The sequence below is a fragment of the Dromiciops gliroides genome, chromosome 2 (assembly GCF_019393635.1).
Source record: "Dromiciops gliroides isolate mDroGli1 chromosome 2, mDroGli1.pri, whole genome shotgun sequence".
Classification (NCBI taxonomy): domain Eukaryota; kingdom Metazoa; phylum Chordata; class Mammalia; order Microbiotheria; family Microbiotheriidae; genus Dromiciops; species Dromiciops gliroides.
Window position 1 is genome coordinate 492,436,227 of NC_057862.1, and position 18,421 is coordinate 492,454,647.

Below are 18,421 nucleotides of genomic sequence, written 5' to 3' on the forward strand. Positions count from 1 at the left end.
GTAAAGGCATAGTTGTTTGGGATAAGCATTTTCACAAACAGAATTTTAATACTACCTAAGTAGAATAACAAAGGCCATTTAGTTTTTATACTCCTTAGAAATTAGGTTGATAATCGAATTTAGTCCACCTTAGTAATCTTTATCACATATTCATTTAATTTGAGAAAGGATGGTCTTTTCACTAAGAAGTGTAGACAGTAGTTCAATTCAGCATCTCTGACTTTGTCATTGGTAGAATGTGACTTTGGGGAAAATCTTTTAAATGTTTCTACTTTCATTTGTTCCATTTGCAATCTAAACCACTACAACTACTTAAATCCACTGGAGTTTTGTACAGCTTAATTTTTAAAACCTATATCATCATGGAAGAAAAGCACAAAGATGTATAAAATACAATGTTTATCATTATTGTATTTATATCCTTTTATGCATTGTGTATAGAATTATAGGATCTTAGGATTAAATGTATGAACTACTGAAAAATACTGTGAAAATCAATATGCTGATTTGATTCATTTAAAGAAGGTGCATTTTTATACTAAAGAGCATATCTTTCTATTGAGTGAAATTAGATTTTATTTGTTCAACTCCCAGGAATGCAAGGTAGTCTTAGAATTTATTAGGTAGACCAGAAATACTTAAAAGGTTAGAATATAAAATTTATGAGGAGGAATTAATATTTGATTTTTTTTTGCCAGAAAAGGAAAGATTAACAGCCATCTTAATTGACTTGAAAACTTAAATACAACATCAGTTGTTTTACATCTATATGCAAAGAATTAGTATAAGATGTATACTTAAAATGGGGACTGAGCCTTAGCTGTGGAGAATATTTTAAAAGAGTGAATGCTGCCAATTAAAACAACCTTCATTTCACACTGATCAGATAAGCAAAGGGGACAGAAAAGGAAAATGACAGCTGCTAGAGGGGTTAGCTACATAAAAACAAGTACTCTAGTATTCTATTGGTGGGGCTGTGAATTGGTGCAACCATTTTGAGAAAACAATTTGAAACTATGCCCTAAAAGTTACTACATTGGACGTAAACTTGGACCCAGTGATATTACTATTAGACCTGTACCCCACAGAGATAAATGTTTATAGCAAGTCTTTTTTGTTATAGCAAAGAAATAAGGGAATGCACATCAGTTAGATAATAGATGGACAAGTTGTGGTATTTGAATATAATGGAATATTATTGTGCCATAAGAAGTGACAAAAAGGACAGTTTCAAAGAATCCTGGGAGGATTTGCCTGAACAGATACAGAATAAAGTGATCAGAGTCCTGAGAATAATTTATATAATGCCAACAACAGTATGAAGAAAAGCAAATTTGAAAGATTTAAGAACTTGTTCACTGCAGTGATCACAATTTTAAAGAAATGATGAGGCATGTTACTCAGTTCTTCACAGTTGGACTTGAGGTTCATTTTCAGACAAGGCTAATGTAGAAATTTGTTTTGTTTGAATAGGAATGCTTGTTACAAGGATTTTTTTTTTAACAATTTGGAGGCAGAGATGGAAGGGAAAGAGGGGATAAGGAGAGCAATAATAAGGTTATAAAAAAGAAGGAAAGAAAAGAGAGTGACTGAAAAAACTTTTAAGTCATAGAAGAAAGCAGAAAGAAGGCCAGAAGGAAATAGACAAGCTGAACAGCTTTGAAAGTTAAATACTGAGTTTAATATGAAAGTAAAGCAAGTTGCATGTAATAGAAATTTGTGGTTTCATGTACAATCCTCTTTTTTTGTTTTATCATCCTGGTTGCCCTCTGGATATTCTTCTGACCAGAGTAGATGGTACAATGGAACTATCACCACTTTATTCTTGGAAGTGATACCTATCGTCTTTTAAATGACTATGAATCTTTTTTAGGGGATTGCCTTGTTCTTAGTCATGATGCAGTCTCCAGAATGCTGTCTGCAAAAAGGATCTGGGGGAACTTGACCATTAGAAGGGAATCTCTCATCTGTTTGGACCCTTTGCTGGACACCCTCCATGACAACTGTAGCCTTTTTGCATGCATGGTCCTGTTTTGTGTCTAGTTTTGATATTAATGATCAGTCTTTGAACAAAGTTATCCTTTTTTTTTTTAACATTTTTCAGTAGTTTAAAAAATAATTTTTGTTCTCATTAGCTTTCTTTCTGAGACTAAGTTTCTCTTGAGCTTTAGCATTCTTAACACAATTCTTACAGCATCATGCCAAACTTTACCATTCTTCTTGCATTATTATTCCCATTCTTTCATCTGTTATTACATGTATTTAAATTTATTATTTTTTTTTTTGCGGGGCAATGGGGGTTAAGTGACTTGCGCAGGGTCACACAGCTAGTAAGTGTCAAGTGTCTGAGGCCGGATTTGAACTCAGGTCCTCCTGACGCCAGGGCTGGTGGTTTATCCACTGTGCCACCTAGCTGCCCTCCTCAACCTTTTGAAAGATGAAATTATCATTAAGGCTAGCCAAAAACTTATTCCTGCTCTGTTTTTGGCAGAGAGAAAAGTCCACCAATTATCCATATTAATAGAAATGACCCTTCTCCTTGCCAAGGCAAAATCCTCAACAGGTGCCCTTAATCTCATCTTCTTTGGCAGATTTCCAACTTTATTGCTCTCACTCTTTTCCTTTCTACTGGTGGTTTCCTTGCTGCCTATAAATGTGCCCATGTCTTCCCCCATCCTTTAAAAATCTTCCTTTGATGCAACTTTCCAGTGAAGCTGTAATCCTGTATCTTTCCTCTTTTTTGTGGAGAAAGCCATCTATTGATTGGTATCTTCACTTCCTTTCCTCTCATTATCTTAACTCTCTTCAGTCTCACTTCCAACCTCATCAACTGAAATTGTTACTAGTGATGTTTTAATTGCCAAATTTAATAGCCTTTTCTCAATTTTATTTTCTTGACCTCTCTGTGCCCTTTGACCCTGTCAGTCACTCCCTTCTCCTAGATACTTTCTCCTCTCCAGATTTGTATGACATTGCTCTCTCCTAGTTTTCTTACCTGTCTCTCTACTTCTTCTCAGTCTCCTTTGTTGGCTCCTCCTCTCCATCACACTCGATAACTTTGGGTATTCCCTGTGGCTCTGGCCTGGGCTCTTTTCTCACTCTACACCATCTCATTTGGTGATCTCATTAACTCCCATGGGGCCAATTATCAGCTCTGCAGATGATTTTCATCTCTATAGGGTATCCCCAAAGTCTTAATGCGGTTTTCAGCTATTTAAGCTTTTAAAACTTAAAATTGCTCTACTCTCACATAGCCACTTGTTTTTTGGGATATCTTGAACTGGAAGCCTTATAGACATCTCAAACTTGACATGACCAAATCAGAACTCATCTTTCCCCTAAAATACTTTCTTCTTCCAAACTCATTACTATTAAGGTCACTACCATCTTCCTAGGGACCATCTTCACACTATCAACCTCAACTCTGTGACCCTGTTACCACCTTAATAAATAAACTCTAGGAGCTCCCTATGACCTCCAGGATCAAAAATAAAATCTGCTTAGCTTCTGAGGCCCTTCACAACCTGATCCCTTCTTACCTTTCTAGTCTTCATACTTTTATCCTCTTCAATGAACTATATAATTCAGCAACCACACCCTTATTGCTCTCTGACACTATATTCTATCTCCCAACTCCATGTTTTTCACTGTCTGTTCCATATCCCAGCAGTGCTCTCCTTCTTCGCCTTCATTTTCTGTGTCCTTCAAGACTTTGCTTAGAGGCAGTCTCCCCCCTCCCCTCACTTATGGTGCTTTTCTTCTGAGTTTACATTTATACTGTGTATATCTTGTATATACATAGTTGTTTACAAGTTGTATCCCATATTAGAATGTGAGCTCCTTGAGGACAGGGACCGTGTATTTTTCTTTCTTTGTGTCCTCAGTTGTTAATGCAGTTCTTGGTACATAGTAAATGCTTAACAAACACTTGTTGACTGACTGATAATCAAAGTTTCCTTTTACTAATGTCATGTCCCTATTCAAGGGCTTGTGATGTGTTTCAAAAATTCCTCACCTAGTTCCCCTTTCTGTAAAGGGGGCTTCTACTATACTTAAATAATTATAATTCTTATTTCTGCCTCTATTGATATTTACCCAAGGGCCCTTTATGTCTCTTCCCTCTGTTTCCTGTATCTCTTCTTCTTCTTCTTCTTCTTCTTCTTCTTCTTCTTCTTCTTCTTCTTCTTCTTCTTCTTCTTCTTCTTCTTCTTCTTCTTCTTCTTCTTCTTCTTCTTCTTCTTCTTCTTCTTCTTCTTCTTCTTTCTTCTTCTTCTTCGGCTATGGGTATTAAGTGACTTGCCCAGGGTCACACAGCTAGTAAGTGTCAAGTGTCTGAGGCCGGACTTGAACTCCTGAATCCAGGTCCGGTGCTTTATCCACTGTGCTACCTAGCTGCCCCTGTATCCTTTCTTAATATGCATTGGTACCCACTGATGCTGTTGGAGCTGTGAATTGGTTTAATCTTTTTGGAAAGCAATTTGGATTTGTTTTTTAATTTTTTTAGTTGATTAAAATGTGACTTAGATATTCCACTGTCCAAGGAGGACAAAGGGCCAAAAGAAAGGTCCTATATACAACACAGCATTCATACCTGTACTTTTTGTAGTAGCAAAGAAATGGAAACAAAATAGATGCCATCATTTGGAGAATGGCTAAACAAATTGTATTATATGAAGATAAGGAATGCTAATAAAAATGATCAAATATGAAAAATTCAGAGAATCTTGGAAAAAGTTATATGAATTGATAGAATATAAAGTAAATAGAACCAGAAAAGCACATATTAAATGACTTCAAAGTTGTAAATATAAAGAGCAACACAAAGAATAAAAGGCTGCTTTGCAATTATAACTCAACTTGTTCCCAAAGAAAAGATGAGACGGTCCACCTTCCTCTCTTTTTTGCAGAAGTGAGGGACTATGAGTGTGGAACGTTACACATGCTATTAGACTTGGTAAATGTGTTGATTGGTTTTGCTGATATAGTCTTGTTAAGTGCACATTATTATTCCTTTATTTAACTGATATATGATGCTCAATCCCTCAATTTCATCATTACATACCCAAATTTAAATCTTTGATAGGTGATTATGTTAGCTATCTGATAACTATCACAGGTAAATAGTAATGCCCATAGAAGAGTGAAGGGCTGCTTCCCAGATTTAGCTATCCAAAGGTATCAGGAAAACACGTTTCTCCTAATATCAATATTTCTTTAAAAATGTAATGCTATTAAAATGGCAACATACATGATTTTGTAGACTTAAGAAATTCATGTTTATATTTTTATTCCTACAAATTATCAAATTATACAAAGATTATAGAAACAGATGTTATAAGTAAATTTCAGAATTTAAAAAACAACAACACTTGTTTTTGGTTACTATTGACAGGTTCTTTTTTCTTGAAACAAATCTTTGTAAAAAATTGTGAAATAAGATTTTCTAACCAACTTTTGTTGTCATAGGAACAATGAATAAATCTTTCTAAAATATGTAGATACTGTGTTTATAATTTTCTTTTAAAATGTTTTCATTTTCTTTGCCACAGCCCAATGATGATAATTACACAGAAGATCACTAGTTTGGCTTATGAGATTCATGATGGTAAGGATTTTAAGCTAAATTATTTATTTTAAATTCTTTGCTGACACTTCTATTTTTTTAGTTAAATAATTTTTACTCTAGAAGCAGTATTTCTCAGTGGACAGAGGGTTGGCCTTCAATCATACCTCTGACACTTATTAACTATGTGGCCATGAATAAGTCACCCTCGCAGTATCCTCTAAGACTAAAAGCTTTAGAAACATTGCCAGTCTCCACTTAGGAAAGGAGCTCCTACACAAGTAGTTCCCTACAAAAATGAAATCATAGGTTCAGACTTTTAAAAAATCAGAGTAATAATTTTTTTCATATGCCATTTTTATAGCACTCCAAATCTCAGAAAAAAAAATCTAGAGAAGAATTTGGGAAGGATGGTTAGCTCAGATGCTAGTAATTTATAGTGTGTATGTGTATATGTCTATGTAGATACACATGTATCTATTAATATAGAAATATATACTATACATATATTTGTGTATGATAATAAATATGTGTGTATGCACACACATACATATTAGCAACCAAAGTTAAAACAAAAGGAATGAATGATTTGGTATGATATTTAGAAGCAGAGTAGTATAATGAATGGACTTACCTTCTTATATTCAGAAGATTTTTTCATATGGCTATAGATAGCTTTAATTTCTTCATCTGAAAACTGACTGTTCATATCCTTTGACCATTTCTCAATTGGGTAATGACTTGTAGAATAGTGTAATGGAGAGCATACTGGATTTCCTTAGAGAACCTGGATCAGACTCAGTTAATGTGTTAGCTCGTGTTACTGGCATGCTTATTTCTTTTTATTCTTTGTTAGAGTATATGGCTCACTGAGTGAGAGGTATATTAAAAAGTTAAGGCCATGTAGATACAAAAGACATAGTGAAAATTTAAAATAAATAAAGATAATACTCTCCTGCCTCCGCTTTTACTTCAGTACCTCATTATAGTGTAGAAGTGACCCCGGGTCACTATACATATTATAGCAAGACACAAAAAGAGGACTATACATTAAATTGCAAATATATTTTTTACAACTTGCTTTTTCTTATGAAGTATATGATAAGTTCAAACTTGTAACATTCAGAGCAGTACTGATTCTCCATGGTTCTTTTTGGCCTTCTGTTGTTTTTTTCCCCTCAGCATTTTTTAAAAAGATGTCTTAATTGATCCTCTTTTCCCCCTACATCCCTATTTCTCCTGTCACTCTTACTTCATGATCTTTGGTTTTAAAAAGGGAAAGAAAATAAAAGCCCTGGTAATAAATATGCAGAGCTAAGCAAAACACATTCCTACACTGCCTGTGTTTGAAAATAAATGTCATAGGCAACATCCTGAGTCCCTCACATCTTTGTCAAGAGATAGGTGGTTAGTTCCATGCTTCATCATCAGTACACTAGAACCATTATTGGTCATTACATTGCTCAGAGTTCTCAAATTCATTTTTTCTATTTGTATGATGTTATTTTATAAATTGTTTTCCTTGTTCTGCTCATTTTACTTTACATCAATTCATACAGGTCTTCCCAGGTTTCATAGAAAATGTCCATTATGGGTGTGTGTGTGTGTGTGTGTGTGTGTGTGTGTGTGTGTGTGTGTGTGTGTGTGTGTGTGTGTTTGGACCAGTTAACAGTTCCACTGAAAATGAATGTCTGCCTGGTTTCCCAAGGCCCCTCCAACAATTTTCTTTTTCTTCTTTTGTTATTGATAATCTCTTGGGTGTGAGGTAGGAGCTCAGTAGCATTTCTCAAATAGTAGTGATTTAGAACACTTTTTCATGATTGATAGCTTGGATGTCTTCCTCTAAAAGCTATGTGTTCATATCCTTTGCCTATTTATGTATCTAGAAATAGTTACTGTTCTTATAAATTTGAACCAGTTCCTTATGTATTGTGGATATGAGACTTTTGTCAGAGAAACTTGCAAAAAAAATTTTCCCAATTAAATTGTTTTCCTTCTAATTTTAAATGCATTGGTTTTGTTTATACAGTTATAAATATAATTTAAGTTATGTTAAATTTGAAATTTGAAACATTTTATATATAATCAAAATTATCCATTTTTTTCTCTTTCTTTCCCTCTTACACTTGGGGCCTCATTTGCATCCCCTACCTCTTCTCCACCACTCATCCATTGAACAAAAGAGAAAACATTGTAACAAATAAGTATATTCAAGAAAAACAAACTGTCAAGTCCAGAAATACATATATCTCATTCTGAATTTTGAGTCCATTACCTCTCTGTCAGGAGATGAGGAGTCTGCAGGTGATCTTTGATCATCTGGAATCAGTTTGGTTTTGCTTGATTAGATTTTAAGACTCTTTTGAAGCTGTTTTTCTAATGCTGCATAAATTGTTCTTTTGGTTCTGTTTACATTATTCTATATTTGTTTATATATGTTCTTACATTTTCTGCTGGAACTATCCTTTTCATCATTTTTTATAGCATAATATTCCATTCCATTCCATTCCATATCTGTATTTTAGATAAACTAGAATTTCTTTAGGCATTCCCTAAATGAACACTGATATCTTTGGAGGTTAGATCATTGGGTCAAAGGTTATGTGTACAATTGAATGACTTTGGGCATAGTTCAAAATTGTTTTGTAGGCCAGTTCACAGCTCTACCAATGGTACACTAATGTGCCTGGTTTCCAACAGTTGCTCCAACAATTATCATCTTAGCTTTTCTGGTGACTGTGAATTGGAAACTAAGTGTTGCTTTAATTTTAGTTTTTCTAATTATTAGTGATTTGGAGCATTTTTTTATATGGTTGTTGATAGCTTGAATTTCTTTTCTTGAAAAAAACATTGTTCCTATACTTTGACCACATCTCTGTTGAGAAATGATTTTATTATAAATTTGAATGAGTTCCTTAGATACCTTGGATATGAGATTTTATAAGAGTAACTTGCTGCTAAGATTTTTTCCCTCACTTGGCTCTTTCCCTTCTAACTTTTGCTGTATTGGTTTTGTTTAGGCAAAACCTTTTTATGTAATTAAATTGTCCATTTTATCTTCCATAATTCTCTCTGTCCCACTTGGTCATGAATTCTTCCACATATCCATATATCTGAAAGGTAATTTCTTCCTTACTCCTCTATTTGTTTACGATGTCACCCTTTATATCTAAGTCATTTATTTATTTGGACCATATCTTTAAATATAGTGTGAGATTTTGGCTTATACTGCCATTTTTCTTAGCAGTTTTTTCAAAAGATCAAATAGCTTATTATTCCAGTAGCTGGAGTCTTTAGTTTTATCAGACATTAGGCCCAAATCCTTTTGAGGATTGCTGCTTTGTAATATGAGATATGGTACTGCTGAGCCACCTTCCTTGCCACTTTAAAAAATATTTTTGGGGCAGCTAGTCTGGACTCAGACACTTAACACTTACTAGCTGTGTGACCCTGGGCAAGTCACTTAACCCCAATTGACTCACTAAAAATAAATAAATAAATAAATAATATTTTCTTTGTTATTCTTGATTTTTTGTTCCTCATAAATTTTGTTATTTCTTTTTCAAGCTCTATATAGTAATCTTTTTGTATTTTCACTGATGTGGCATGGAATAAGTAAATTAATTTGTGCAGTATTGTCATTTTTATTATATTGGCTCAATCTACCCTGAACAATTAATATTTCTCAAATTATTTAGGTCTTCCCTTGTTTTCATAAAAATATTTAGTAGTTGTAGTTTATAGTCTAATTCTATAGCTTTTAAAACATTTTATAAGTATTTTAAATTTAATTTCTCTACTATGTATTGACAGTATTGATAAAGATTAGTCTTTACCTTTATGCCTTTTGGAACACCATACTCCAAGTTCTCTATTCCCTTAAAGTATCAGCTGACAAATCTTGTGTGATTCTAATTATGGCTTCTTGCTACTTAAATGCTTTCTTTTTAGCTGCTTGCTGTATTTTTTCTTTAATTTGGAAGCTCTGGATTTTGGCTGTGGCATTACTAGAAGTTTTCATTTTGGTCTTTGTTACAGGAGATAATAGAAGGATTATTTCTATTTTTACTCTGCCCTAAATTATCTGGACAGTTGATATTTATGACTTCTTGAAATACTATATTCAAGCTTTATTTTTCTGGTCATGAATTTTAGGTAGTCCATTGATTCTTAGATTCTCTCTTATTGACTTATGTTCCAAGTCAGTTATTTTGATAATATATACCTTAGATTTTCTTTTTTTCGGTCATTTGATTTTGAGTTATTTTCTTTTTGAAATCCTAATCTTCAGAGAGTTGAATTCTTGAGTCCACTTTACTACCATTTGTTCAAAGGTATTAATTCTCCCTGCCATTTTTTCCTCCCTATATGTTCCATTTTGTATCTCTTCTTTCATTTCTTCCAGGTACTCTTGTAGTCCTTGTGGCCAGGACATTCTTTTTCTCTGGGGTTCTACTTGGACTTGTGGAATTTTTCTCTTCTTCTGGGTTTACCCCCTTGAACTTCTCTCAGTCCAAGGTATTTCTACATTGTATTTGACATTTTCTCCTATTTATTCATTATTCCAGCCTCACTTTCTGGATTGGGGGCTTGTGCTAGGGTCAATCTACATACTTCCATACTCCTGGATGATGTGGGTGGGGCCTATTTAATCCTGGGTTCAGTGATTAAGACTAGGCCCTACTTTTTGCAGAAATTGTCTAGCTTTGTCTGTTGTCATGATTCTGGCCCAGGCTGCCTGAATACTGAATTGAGCATGGGTTGTCTGGATCCTTGGTCAGGTACAGGTTGCCTGGATTCTGGCCCTGTCTCTTGCCTTATATGGGTCCCCTCAATCACCCCACATTGGGCATTGCACTGGCTCTGTCTCCTTGCATTTGGTACTGGGCACTGATACATTCCTCTCTCCCTATTGTGGATGAGGATGGGGCAGGCCCTTGAATCATCTGTACTGGGTGCTGCTCTTGCCCTGTTTTCTGCTTCAGATTGGGCTAAGATTACCCAAGTTGGTCATTGATCTCACCTTGTCTCTTCCCACTGGTTGGGCTCCTGGGTCATTCCACTTTTATTGTTGCTCCAGCTCTGTCCCTTACCTCCGTTGCATTTAGGACCCATTGGTAGCTTATGCTGGGTCCTGCCTTGGCCCACTGACTGTGGGTCTGGCAGCTTCATATTTTACTTTTTACCTACCCTAGCTTATCTTTGTTCCATGATTTACCAGGATTCTGCCAATATTTTTGTGATATCCTGGACTGAATAGAGAAGTTTATAGCTGATTCTTCATCATTATTCCTTTAGAACATTTTTAGAGTTTTATTGGAATGTTTGTGGGGTATGTGGGCTCTTCTAGGTCTTAACTTGTCATCTCCCCACAATTTTCTCCATCTGCTTTTCATTGTATTATGAAGTAATACTGCTTAGAATTTTCTATACTTCCTTCTCTGTATTGTTTTATAAGTGAACTTGTACTCTAAACCATTGTTAAAAGATGAAAAGATCAGCTCCCAGTTGAGGTGGTTTCCGTGGTCATCTTGTGCTGAATGTTATGTATCCATTCAGGCCTACCAAGAAATAATGGTAGGATCTTTACTTTTATCCACTTATCCTTTTGGGAGAAGTTAACAGCTTTTTAAAAAAAGCGATCATGTTTGAGCTATTTAAATTACATTCTGCTTCTAATCTTTGTCCTTTCTGCTATATTGGCATTAATTTTAAACTTTAACCAGCCGATATTCCTAACAACCACAGAAAGATAATTTTGAGATGGCTTTTTCCTAGTCATTCTGTATCTATCAAGATATGGTCAATTTCGGTTTTGTTATGATGATTGTATAGCATGTTTTGCTCTAGTGCTTTCCATCTCCCTTCTTGAAGAGAATATGTTAGGAATCGATGATGACACTTTTGAGTATTTTATTTTATCATCCCAAATCATAATACAATATAATTTTCACCTTCATATATTTCTTATTACTCTTTGAAGTCATAAATATCAAAGTATACATTGACTTATTTTGAAAAATAATTTCTTCTTACAAATTATTCTATCTTCAATGTAAAAGTTGGCCCATAAACTGCACTTATATACATGCTATATTCTCTATATACATATTCCTTTGGAGCGTCGTAGGGTGAGTAAAATACTCCTTGTTGCTTTGGGGTACAAGTTAACACCTACTCTATTGATTTCTTTGTTGGCCTCCTAAAAAAGAACAAGGGAGCTGTTTACATAGAAGCAACTTCATCATCATGTTCTTTGATTTCATTTATAGGGAAAACTAACATCTCTGGCCGCTGTTCACTTTTTTCCAGTAATGTAAGACGATTATTAATTGGGCAAAGATTGTCCATTAAAAGTACTAACAGTGACTGAAGCTTTCTAGACAGCCTCAAGACTGATCCTTAGAACTGTCTGTCTACTCTGCTGGCATCATGGCAGCAGAAGAAAGGACATGTGGTTAAGTTGTCATTGCCAAAAACTCATTAGCTCATCATCGCCTCTTTTATTAAGAGCCTCTCCATACCAGCAGGCTTTTCAGAGTGCACAGACAGCATGTTGCCAGGCCAGTATTTGGAATTTTTTCATTTTGTGGTGCCTGTGCCATGGTCCGTGTTCTACTATCCTGAACCTCTGATGATCTAGGGTCACATTATCAGAAGAATAATTGTGAGGAGCAGCAATAATAATAACTCATTCACATAATTGATTTATAAAATATTTTCTTTAAGAGAACCTTATAAAATAAGTGGTCTATATAATATAGTTCAGCAGCACTGGTGCCAGACTGTATTGGCTCTGCCTCTCCTTTGGATCCACCAATGTCGTGGAGAGGGAAAACCTGCTGCATGGGCAACAGCTTGTTTTCCATATTGATCCGCCCAGGCCAGTGCCCTGGAGAGGACACTCCAGCTACTCCTCATGGGGTAGATACAACAGAAAACGCAGCCACACTGTGGCCTGTTTCTCTTCAAGGCACTGATCCATGGTTGTTCGTGACTGGCGGAGGCCTACTACTACTACTATATAATATTATCATCCCAGTACTTAGTGCTAAGGAAATGAAGGCTCAGAAGTGGTTAAGTAATTTCTTTTTAAAAATTTTTTTTTTTTGGTGAGGCAATTGGGGTTAAGTGACTTACCCAGGGTCACACAGCTAGTAAGTGTTAAGTGTCTGAGGCCAGATTTGAACTCAGGTCCTCCTGACTCCAGGACCAGTGCTTTATCCACTGCGCCATCTAGCTGCCCAGTGGTTAAGTAATTTCTGTCATGTAGCTGATAATGTTCAAAACCAGTACGGAAATTCTGTTTTGTGACTCAGGTCCTGTGTTGTTTCTACCTCACCAAATTACTGGGTCCTCCTTTGTCTCCTAATGGAGATTGTAGAGAGATTTTTGTAGCAGCAGCTTTGGGATTTGGAGATGGACCAGCCCAATTCCTGTCTTTCCACAGTTGTTTCTTCAGAGGCGCTTATCAAAATACAATTGCCTCTTTCCCCTTACACAGCTCACGAGTGGTAGGCATAAGAGAGAGTGGATAGGCATTCCATTGTAACACTAAGATTATTGTCATTGCAAGTACAAAGACATACACTAGGAAAAGGACTCCAGCAAGCTTTGAGGTAGTAGTTGTAAGAGTGCTTATCACAGTGCCTGGCACATAAGAGGTGCTATTTAAATGCTTATTTCCTTTCTTCCTTCCTGTATGGGTCCTTTACTGTGACAGAGGTGGGCTCAAAATAAGCAGGTGAGTTTTCTTATCCTGCCTTTCTTTTTAACTCCTTCACTTTAAGAGTATTGGTTTGTGTGTGTGGAAAATCTTTTTAGCCAGCACCATGTTATACCTATTACGTATTTTGACTTTCTTAGAATCCTAGCAGCTTGTTAATTAGCCTGGGCTAATTTTAGGGCTTCTCCCTAAAACAAATATATTCATCTTTTTAACGCTATTTTTCTGGTGTTGCTGTGGGTTTTGAAATACCACAGTCTCTGAAGAACTCAAATTGAGGGTCTCCTAAAGAGCAATGGAAAGATTCATGATGAACATGAGCCAGTCAGTCAATAAACATTGATTAATCCCATATTATATGCCAGGTTCTGTGCTAAACACTGGGGATACAAAAAAGGCAAATAACAGCCCCTGCTCTCAAGGAACTCATAGTCTAATAGGAAAGACTACAAGCAAACAACCATTTATAAAGAAATCTGTATACAAGATAAATTGTAAATAAACAACACAAGGAAGAAATGAGAATTAAGAGAGATCAGAGAAGGCTTCCTGGAGAAGATGAGATTTTTTTCCTGGACCTGAAGAAAACAAGAGGCAAAAGTGAGGAGTGAGAGGGTTCAAGGCATGGGGAATGGTCAGTGAAAATGCCCAGACTCAGGAGATACGGAGTATCTTGTTTGAGAACTAGCTAGCAGGCTAGTGACACTGTGTCCAAGAGACCCTGGGGTGTGGGGATGGGGCAGGGAGGGGGAGAGGAGATGTAAGAAGAATAGAAGGGGGCAAATTAGGAAGGGATTTGAATACCAGTGTGTTTTTTATTAGATGCTGGAGATGATAAGGAGTCACTGGAATTTACTGACTAGGGGAATGACATGGTCAAGCTGCACTTGAATATAAACATTTTGACAGCTGAGTGGAAGATGGACCATGGTGGGGAGAACCTTGTGTCAGGGAGACCCACCATCAAGTTGTTGCCATTGTTCAGGCATGAGGCGATGATGGGGACCTGCACTGGGGTGGCAAGGTGGTGAGGAGAGAAAAGGAGCATATACAAAAAATATTAGAAAAGTGAATATCAGTAGGCTTTGGCAACAGATTGCATTTGGAGGAAATTAGAATAAGGAGTTGGGGATACAACCAAGGTTGCAAGCCTGGGTAACTGGGAAGATGTTGGTGCCTTCAACAATAATGAGTATGTTTCAAGGTATTATCAATTAGAATTGTGCAGAAAAAGCAGCCGTAAGGATAATCATCTTGGCTATCAATAGACATGAAAAAAATTGCAGCTAATTATTACTAATTAGAGAAATGCAAATTAAGGTAACTCTGAGGTTTTGCCTCACACCCATCAGAGTAGCAAAGATGACAAAAAGGAAAATGTTGAATGTTGGAGAGACTATGGGAACAGGTACATTGATTCACTCTTGGTGGACCTGTGAATAGGTATAATCATTCCGGTATGTGAGTTGTTGTTGTTTTTTGTTTTTGGGGGTTTTTTTGGCAGGGCAGTGAGGGTTATGTGACTTGCCCAGGGTCACGCAGCTAGTAAGTGTCAAGTGTCTGAAGCTGAATTTGAACTCAGGTCCTCCTGAATCCAGGGCCAGTGCTTTATCCACTGTGCCACCTAGCTGCCCCTAGGTATAATCATTTCTGGAAAACAGTTTGCATTATATACCAAAAGTTACTAAGCAGTGATACAGATCCTTTGACCCACCTTTACCATTGCTAGACCTATACCCAAAAGGGAGCAATGAAAGAGGAAAAGGTCTTATATGCATAAAAATATTTGTAGCAGTTCTTTTTGTGATGGCAAAAAACCTGAAAATTATGGGGATGCCCATAATTTTGGTAATGGCTAAACAAATTGCGGTATTTGAATGTGAATGGAGTATTATTATGGTGTAATAAATGAGGAAATAGATTATTTTTTTTCCAGAAATAGATGATTTCAAAGAGACTTGAACTATTGCAAAGTGAAATGAGTAAAACTAGATAGGGGAAGCTAGGTGGTCCAGTGGATAGAGCGCCGGCCCTGGATTCAGGAGGTCATGAGTTCAAATCTGGCCTCAGACACTTGACACTTATTAGCTGTGTGACCCTGGGCAAGTCACTTGACCCCAATTGCCTTGCCAAAACAAAACAAAACAAAAATAAACAAACAACTAGATGAACAAGTTATACTTTATTATATATTTATACTTCATTATTATAAAATCAAATAATTTTGAAGAGTTTTATAAACTGATGAAAAATGAAATGAGCACATCCAGGAGAACATTTTATACAATAACAACACCATAAAGACAAACAACATTGAAAGTTGGAGGAACTGTGATCTGGGAGAGCATCAAGTATCTGAGACTGGATTTGAACTCGGGTCCTCCTGAATCCAGGGCCAGTGCTCTATCCACTGTGCCACCTAGCTGCCCCCAAGTCTATGTTTTCTTAATGGTGTTCTGTTGTATAGTATTTGTAAATATAATCAGAATCTTATGCAATGTATACATTTTTAACTTTCAGCAATTCAAGAGTTTTGAGTCTTCCTATTTACAGGAATATTGTGAAATTATTAAGTGAAATTTATTTTGTCAAAGCAAACTCACTCAATTATGCCAATTTAAAAGGAAAACAACATTTTTAGTATTAACTATACATCTCAGAGTGTCATGCAAAATCTTATTTGGACTGTATAATGTATATATGTTCTGGTATTAGTTTGAGTGATTGTTTTCTGTCAGAGAATTTGTGTGAAAGCAAAATGTCTCATGAGGATGCAGTAATAACTGTAATTTTTAAATAAATATGTTATAAAATGATATGTGTTTATTTTTCACATAATCAGCTTTCTATCAGTAGTGTTCCATATTTGTATTCTCTTTTGTTGCCTTCATTTTTGTTTTGGTTTGGTTTGGGTTTTTTGGTGGGAAGTGGGGGTTGTGTGACTTGCCTAGTGTCACACAGCTAGTAAGTGTCAAGTGTCTGAGGCTGGATTTGAACTCAGGTACTCCTGAATCCAGGGCTGGTGCTTTATCCACTGGGCCACCTAGCTGCCCCTGTTGTCTTCATTTCTAATAAGAATGTACTAGTCTACAAAATTAAGAACATCAATAAAAGTTTAACCTTTTCAACCTGTATACAGATAAGTAAATTTAAGGTATTCTGAGTAGGGAAAGAGCATTAACAACCAAAAGGCTCAGAAAAGGCTTTACAGGGGTTGTAGTACCTGCACAAAGCCTTGAAGAAAGATAAAGATTTTTAATAAGTGAAAATGAGAATAGGGTGTACTCGGACATGGGAAAATGTAGTCAAATGCACAGAGGTCTGAGATGGGATTCAGAGATACCTGCCTCTGTGATTCATCTTGGGCAGTTTAACCTCCTTGGGCTTCAGTTTTCTTTTCTGCAAAATAAAGGGATGAATTACATAGCCTCCCAGGTCTGTTTCAACTCTATAGATGCTAGTTGTGACCAGTTAATAATCCAGTTTGGTTAATCCATATGCTGTGAAAAGGGAAATAATATTGGGCTTGAAAAATAGATTAGAAAGGGCCTTATATACAAGGCTGAAGAGTTTGTGTTTGAGCTTAGCAGCACTGAAGCCTTTTGAGCAGAGTAGTTGTAGTGGCCATTTGGAAGGTGGATTGGGGAAGATAGAGACTGGAAGCTCTAAGAGTACCTTCAAGAGGCTATTGCAGTTGTCCAGGTGAAAGATACCAGAGGGCTTAAACAAGGGCAGTGGCCTTGTGGAGGGAGAGATAGAAGAGATGTTATGGAGGTAGAATCAATGAGATTTGACAGCTGGTTTTAAAGAGTTGAGACAGGGGCAGTGAGAAAATAGGTGGAAGAGAACTGACACCTTTCCAGGAGCCTTCGAGTGAAAGGAAAGAGCTGTGAGAGAAGAGGGCAGAACCAAGCAAAGCTTGCTAAGGACAGGGCAGCTTGGGCATGTCTTTTGGCAGCGTGAAAGAAGCCAATAGAAGAGAGACTGAAGTTGGGAATGTTGGGGGGGGGAGGGAGGAAGATGGGTGCTGAGCTCCTGGATGAGCACTACCCAGTCACCATCTATTTCTCATCCCCTAAGGATTTGGAGCGGCTCTTCTGGGACTAAACTACCCTGATGAGGGAGGGAGGAGTGCATGCTCCCCTGGTTCCATCTATCTAACCAGGCCCAGATGAGCCTATGCTTCACATCCTAGCCAGCCGTCCACCTGGGCCGTTGGGCTACCTGCTGCCGACACCCACACCCACACACCCACACCCACCCACATATATATATATATATATATATATATATATATATATAATATCTTCCCTTTTTCCCACACCTCCCCCCACCACTTTTTACCTTTTGCTCCAGGCACAGTCATCATGTCAACATATTAATAGTAATAATAGCAGTAACTGGCATTTGTATAGTACTTTGCAAACCTTAAAGTGCTTTACAAATATCTATCCAAATTTTATTATTAATAGATATTATTAATAATATTATCCTCATTTTACATATGAGGAAACAGAGAGAGAGTCTGCCCAGGATCACACAGCTGCTAAATATTTTGAGGCTGGATTTGAACCAAGGTCTTGCAGACTCTGCATTCTACTCACCATACAACCTTGGCACCTCTATGCTGCTTCTGGAATTAGTGGGGACCAACTCTTCATTTCTTTTTACTCCCCCAAGTAAGATTCTCCAGCCAAAGATCTCCTATATATGTTCTCCCCGATCAGAATGTCAAATGCTTGAGACCTCAGACTGACTCCTTTTTGTATTTGTACTTAGCACTTACCATAGTGCCTGGTACATAGTGGGGTTTTTTTGTTTGTTTGTTTTGTTTTGTTTTGTTTTTTTTTGGCGGGGCAATGGGGGTTAAGTGACTTGCCCAGAGTCACACAGCTAGTAAGTTTCAAGTGTCTGAGGCCGGATTTGAACTCAGGTACTCCTGAATCCAGGGCCAGTGCTTTATCCACTGCACCACCTAGCCGCCCCCTACATAGTGTTTTTTTGTTTGTTTGTTTTGTTTTAGTGAGGCAATTGGGGTTAAGTAACTTGCCCAGGGTCACACAGCTAGTTAAGTATTAAGTGTCTAAGGCCGGATTTGAACTCAGGTACTCCTGACTCCAGGGCTGGTACTC

At 36.8% G+C, this 18,421-nt stretch overlaps 1 protein-coding gene across 2 annotated transcripts in view; it reads left to right on the top strand.

Annotated features, from left to right (window-relative positions):
* MBOAT2 (membrane bound O-acyltransferase domain containing 2) overlaps positions 1-18,421 on the top strand; it is a 173,983-nt gene that overhangs the window by 122,105 nt on the left and 33,457 nt on the right. Inside the window, exon 5 of one of the 2 annotated variants that reach the window (XM_043987415.1) lies at positions 5,550-5,605. In XM_043987415.1, the coding sequence (XP_043843350.1) occupies positions 5,550-5,605 (56 nt within the window). Of the gene's footprint in view, positions 1-5,549; positions 5,606-9,982; positions 10,082-18,421 lie in introns of those variants that run through there. The other variant, XM_043987416.1, reaches the window with a different exon arrangement.